At 49.1% G+C, this 6,303-nt stretch overlaps 1 protein-coding gene across 2 annotated transcripts; it reads left to right on the top strand.

Annotated features, from left to right (window-relative positions):
* Positions 1-329: 329 nt before the first annotated feature.
* Positions 330-3,942, top strand: LOC132832812 (protein FAM216B-like). 2 transcript variants are annotated; one of them, XM_060850963.1, is made up of 5 exons: positions 330-392; positions 1,339-1,564; positions 2,527-2,647; positions 3,262-3,430; positions 3,740-3,942. In XM_060850963.1, the coding sequence occupies exons 2-5, from the start codon at positions 1,454-1,456 to the stop codon at positions 3,741-3,743; spliced, it is 405 nt and encodes a 134-aa protein (XP_060706946.1). In that variant the 5' UTR covers positions 330-392; positions 1,339-1,453; the 3' UTR covers positions 3,744-3,942. The 2 variants fall into 2 exon arrangements, with proteins under 2 accessions (XP_060706946.1, XP_060706947.1); XM_060850964.1 differs by lacking the exon at positions 330-392 and adding an exon at positions 442-491.
* Positions 3,943-6,303: the final 2,361 nt, after the last annotated feature.

The raw sequence follows: 6,303 nt of genomic DNA, 5'->3' as shown, positions 1-6,303 counted from the left end.
CTACTAGCGCTTCTTGTCTTTCTGCTGGCTTCCTTCAATTCTTTGTCCTTTCTTCAAATCTCTTTCCATAATGTGTCTTTCGCTGTGTCTGTGCTGCCATCTTTCTCAGACTCCCTCTCTGTATTTAAACAGCTCTCTTGCACAGAGATGTGGGAAATGCTGATAGTGACTGTGACGAAGTGTTTTGTTCAGATCCGAGTTTAAACCATATCTGCCTCATAAATATCAGGAAACTTTCTCTGTTCGTTATGTTCATGATGACTCCGCCCACAATTTGATTTCCCGGTTGCCGAGTGCTTGTTTTGTTTACATTGCCCTTTCAGTAACTGAGCCGGAGGAGACTGCAGCTGGAGAGAACGAACAGGAGTGGGGGAGCACCGCACTGTCAGAGGGTCAGTACTGAGGGAGTGTCTCACTGTCGGAGGGTCAGTACTGAGGGAGTGTCTCACTGTCGGAGGGTCAGTACTGAGGGACTGCCGCACTGTCAGAGGGTCAGTACTGAGGGAGTGTCTCACTGTCGGAGGGTCAGTACTGAGGGAGTGTCTCACTGTCGGAGGGTCAGTACTGAGGGGGTGTTGCACTGTCAGAGGGTCAGCACTGAGGGAGTGTCGCACTGTCAGAGGGTCAGTACTGAGGGAGTGTCTCACTGTCGGAGGGTCAGTACTGAGGGGGTGCTGCACTGTCAGAGGGTCAGCACTGAGGGAGTGTCGCACTGTCAGAGGGTCAGTACTGAGGGGGTGCTGCACTGTCAGAGGGTCAGTACTGAGGGGGTGCCGCACTGTCAGAGGGTCAGTACTGAGGGGGTGCTGCACTGTCAGAGGGTCAGTACTGAGGGGGTGCCGCACTGTCAGAGGGTCAGTACTGAGGGGGTGCTGCACTGTCAGAGGGTTAGCACTGAGGGAGCGCCACACTGTCAGAGGGTCAGTACTGAGGGAGCACCGCACTGTCGGAGGGTTTAATGGTTATTTAAGTTTTGTGCAGTGAAACTGAAGTGTAGATTCGTCCAGAAAGTAGCTATCAGTGTTCCATTTTGACAACAGAAACCCAAGTGCGTTAAACCTATCGAGGTGTTAGATACAGGGAGACAGCTGCATTATGTGGATAGTTTTTTGAAAATTTGCACTGGGGGTGTTTTTCATTCTTCGAAAATCTGCTTTGTTTCATTTCGACCTAGAAAGCAGTATTTTGAGATTAATGGAATTATATTTTTACACTTTATAAAATCATTGAATAAACAAGTCATAGAATTCGAATTCTAAATAGATTGGATTATTCTATTATCTCTATTTTACCTTGTTTTGTTGTTAAATAAAACTGGAATACATGTTTCTGTTTCAGTGAGAGACCACTTCATTGAAAGCAAATAAAAATATAATTATCAAAGCAGACTCCCCCGGAAACTGAACTGTCCATAGCAGCATCTGCTGCCATTGTAACACTAGCCAATTGTCCAATGGGAGAAGTGATCAAACAGGCTCGATTATCATCCAGTTACCGGTGGCCTCCAGAGACGATGAGCTGTGTTAAGATCCCTCGGTCAATGCTGCATTGTCCACTCCTGAAGGTGAGGCTCTTTCCTTCACTTTTGAAAGAAGATAGCAGGTCAGAGCAAGACGAGGCCGTTCGGTCCCTTGCTCCTCACTACTGGTCAATGAAACCACACCTGCTCCTCCCGTTCAACTCCCCTATTCTGCCTGATCCCAATACCCCTTTAAAGTCACAGTGTTCAAACACTGATAGGGAGCAATGCAGAATCTTCCTGATGACTGAGAATCCACAGCTCCCGGCGATGCGGAATGCTCTTCCTGACTAATGTCTCCTCATCTCAGTCCGAGATGGTCACCCACCCCTGAGAAGGGGTTGGTGAGGAAGTGCTCATTATGTGCATGTCAGAGACTGGGTGAGAGCATCAGCAGCAGATTGGCTGATGGTGTGATGGGTTTGGACAACTCTGGAGAGGCGTCAGGAGCAGCCAGAGTGACAGAAGTGGGAGTCTGGCAAGCCTGGGGTGGCACGGTGGCTCAGTGGTTAGCACTGCTGCCTCACTGTGCCAGGGACCTGGGTTCAATTTCAGCCTCAGGTGACTGTGGAGTTTGCACACACTCCCCGTGTCTGCGTGGGTTTCCTCCGGGTGCTTCAGTTTCCTCCCACAATCCAGTGATTTGCAAGTGACAGTGGATTGGCCATGGGAAATTACCCTATAGTGTAGGGGTGTGTTGGTTAGGTGCCTTAGTTTGGGTTTGGGGAATAGGTTTGGGTGGGATACTCTTTGGAGGGTCTTGAAGGACCGAATGGCCTGTTTCCACACTGTAGGGAATCTATTCTATTCTAAGTCCTCAAGTCCTTGTGTCACCGAACGAGCTTTAACTTAACCCAAGTGAGAGATTCCAACCCCAGTCGGACAATTAAAAAAAACAATTCTTCCAGAAGTCATGAGTGTCATTGCCAAGGCTAGCATTTGTTAACCAGTGTCCACAAGAAACATTGAGCCAACTTCACTGATTCAGTTGGTGTTTCTCACCGTAGGACCTGAGCATTGGACAGCAGAGATATCTGTCCACCATCATCACCATCTACAGGGCAGCACCTCTCCGTAGGAGCCTACACCAGCAATACATCAACAGCCTGAAGAGGCAGATGACATTGGGTACGTAACAGTTTCATACCGACATACAGAAGAGGTGTCCATTACACTTACCCTCTTGGGTGATGTCAGTTATCTAAAACAGAACCTCAGCATCCATTCTTTTCCTGAACCCACAAACTCTACTGCGCCATTAACATCCTCATGAGGGAGTGCCACACTGTGGGAGGGTCAGTACTGAGGGAGTGCCGCACTGTCAGAGGGTCAGTACTGAGGGAGTGTCGCACTGTCAGAGGGTCAGTACTGGGGGAGTGCTGCATTGTCAGAGGGTCAGTGCTGAGGGAGTGCTGCACTGTCAGAGGGTCAGTAGAAGGAGTGCAGCAGTGTCAGAGGGTCACTACTGAAGGAGTGCTGCATTGTCAGAGAGTCAGTATTGAGGGAGTGCTGCACTGTTGCCAGTGTGAAGAGTGCATTATAACCTTGGTGTCGCTTTCACTTTGATAAGACATTAAACTGTGGTCCTGCAAGTGGACATAAGAGATTGCTGGGTGTTCTATTGTAACAACAGCAAGAAGGTTCTCTCTAACATTTATCTCTAAATGAACATTACTAAATTCAGCTGATGTAGTCCTTTCTCATGTTGTAAGGCTCTGTAGTAAACAAATTGTGTTTTAAAGGTTACATTTCTGCTGCGGAAATGGACAAATTTCTGGATTTTCTGAAAAAGCCCAAGCAGCAGCAGTATCGCAAACAGTCTCCTTCTCTGGTCAGAACCGTCAAGAAGGCATCCAGAGAACAAAGTCACTGCTCACGATTGAAATCGAAGACAAGAGAGGGAGGGAAAAGGTTCGAACTGCTCATAGCCCTTCGTTCTTCCACTCCAGCCCAACACCTGAACCACCTTGCTGTTAATCCCAGCGCCCCCTCTAAGTACCATGCTCTGGTTAATCCCAGACTGTTAGTTACAGTGCTGCGGTTAATCCGGGATCCCTCGTTACCATGCTGTAGTTATTCACAGGCTCCTAGCTATCCAATTCCTCCCCTGTAGTCCAAACCGGAGTTAATTCCAGCTCCCTGTGTCCATCTCCGTATTCTCGTCTCTGTCTGAACTGTATTGCAAGATGTGGAATAATTAATTTGCTTGGTTTCCAACAGATAAATAGCTTTTTCTGGAACCAGACTGAAGATCCAGCACAATCAAGGACCGCTGTGACTGGGAATGTGCCTTACCCGGCTGAGTATGAAAGAAAGATTGCATTTCTCAATAAATTGATTGGTGGTTCACTGTCATTTTCATTAAGGAATTCCTATTAGAGGGCACATTTCTCAACTTCAGGACATTACTGTACCAAACGGCTTCAAGGCTACAGAGGTATTTTCTTTGAAGGGTGACCACTAATGTGATGAGAACGAGGGGTCACGCAATAAAAGAAGTAGTGATTTATTATTTTCTCTGCAGGCTGAGAGCATTTTGGTGACACACTTCCTGAAAAGGTGTTGGGAGGATGATTCCTTGAATACGTTTCAGGCAAAAGTAGATAGATCGTTGTCAAGTTTGGGGTTGAAATGTCCAGCCATAGATGGGAATGTGGCTTTATAAGTTACAATCAGATCAGCCACGATTGTTCTGAATGGGGGAAGCAGGGCCGAGGGGTTAGAGGATCTACTCCCACTCCTTGGTGGAACAGTGACAGCAAATCCAATAAAGCAAAAGCCACAAAATGTATAATTCCTCATCAGAAAGGTGGAAAATCGAACAGCGCGGCGCTCCCTCAGTACTGACCCTGGAACAGTACGGCACTCCCTCAGTACTCACCCTCTGACACTGCAGTGCTCCCTCAGTACTGACCCTCTGACACTGCGGCGCTCCCTCTGTACTGACGGTCTGACGGTGGGGCGTTCCCTTAGGACTGACAGTACGGAACTCCCTCAGTACAGACCCTCTGACAGTGCAGCACTCCCTCAGTACTGACCATCTGACAGTACAGCACTCCCTCTGTACCGACCGTCTGACGGTCGGGCGTTCCCTCAGGACTGACAGTACGGAACTCCCTCTGACAGTGCAGCACTTCTTCAGTACTGACCCTCTGACAGTTCTGTGCTCCCTCAGTGCTGACCCTCCGACAGTGCAGTGCTCCCTCAGTGCTGACTCTCTGACAGTGCAGAGCTCCCTCAGTGCTGACCCTCTGACAGTGCAGAACTCCGTCAGTACTGACCATCTGATAGTTCAGTGCTGACCCTGATAGTGTAGCGCTCCCTCAGTACTAACCCTCTGACAATGTGGTGCTCCCTCAGTACTGACCCTCTGACAGTGCGGCGCTCCGTCAGTGCTGACCCTCTGACAGTGTGGCGTTCCATCAGTGCTGACCCTCTGACAATGTGGTGCTCCCTCAGTACTGACCCTCTGACAGTGCGGCGCTCTCTCAGTGCTGACCCTCTGACAGTGTAGCGCTCCCTCAGTACTAACCCTCTGACAATGTGGTGCTCCCTCGGTACTGACCTCTGACAGTGCGGCGCTCCCTCAGTGCTGACCCGCTGACAGTGCAGCACTCCCTCAGTGCTGACAGTGTTGTGCTCCTTCAGTGCTGATCCTCTGATCGCACTGTGCTCCCTCAGTACTGACCCTCTGACAGTACAGTGCTCCCCCACCACTGCACGCTAAGGGGGTGAGAAGTGGGGACAGCTGATGCAGATACATTCCAGCGTTTTTCTCAGACTAGCAAGGACACCGCTATGTCGTGTGCGTCGGTGGAAATTGGAGGCACAGGCAAGTCATCAGAATCAGAGGAACTCTCAAGCCATGTCATCGGAATCTGTGACACTCATCTCAACCCTCACAGAAAGCACACGGGGAAGGCCATTCAGCCCAACCCCTCATTTCTCTTCTGTCGTTTTGTTAAACAAAATTAAAAAATCCATGGCTCTCTGTTGTGAATGGATTCATTGAGGGATCATTCTCGGGCTGGATTCACCAAAAAATATCCACCAGCATGTGAATGTAGAACCGTTCCCCTCCCCCAGCTCTTGGCGTGAAACACCCAACTCCTTATCCCGACATTATGCCCCTCAGGTCTGGAATCTCAGCAATCAACCCTGGCAAACCCTCAGGAGTTTCGGATCTTTCAACGAGACCATCAGCTTGATCTTCTCAATTCCAAGAGGTGAGAGACCACTCCCCAACAGTCCACTCACTCTCTCCTCTTACCCTGGCGATCCATCAGCTTTGAGCGTGTGGGCAGCACTTCGGCCGTGGAATACTTTAGACTTTAAAAGGTGGGCAAAAAGATTTACAAGGATGTTGCCAGGTTTGGAGGGTTTGAGCTACAGGGAGAGGCTGAACAGGCTGGGGCTGTTTTCCCTGGAGCGTCGGAGGCTGAGGGGTGACCGCATAGAAATTTATAAAATCATGATACGGTAAATAGACAAGGTCTTTTCCCTGGGATCGGGGAGTCCAGAACTCGAGGGGCATAGATTTAGGGTGAGAGGGGAAAGGTATAAAATAGACCTAAGAGGCAACTTTTTCACACACAACATTTAAAAGGCATTTGGATGGGTATATGAATAGGAAGGGTTTGGAGGGATATGGGCAAGGTGCTGGCAAATGGGACTAGATTAGGTTGGGATATCTGGTCGAAATGGGTTAGACCAAATGGTCTGCTTCCATACTGTACATCTCTATGACGGTCAGCAAGAGGACAGTGTGGATTGGTGGTGGGGTT

Source organism: Hemiscyllium ocellatum, chromosome 35 (genome assembly GCF_020745735.1).
Source record: "Hemiscyllium ocellatum isolate sHemOce1 chromosome 35, sHemOce1.pat.X.cur, whole genome shotgun sequence".
Classification (NCBI taxonomy): domain Eukaryota; kingdom Metazoa; phylum Chordata; class Chondrichthyes; order Orectolobiformes; family Hemiscylliidae; genus Hemiscyllium; species Hemiscyllium ocellatum.
The sequence above is the reverse complement of the archived record's forward strand: the minus strand, read 5'-3'. Positions and strand labels throughout refer to the sequence as shown.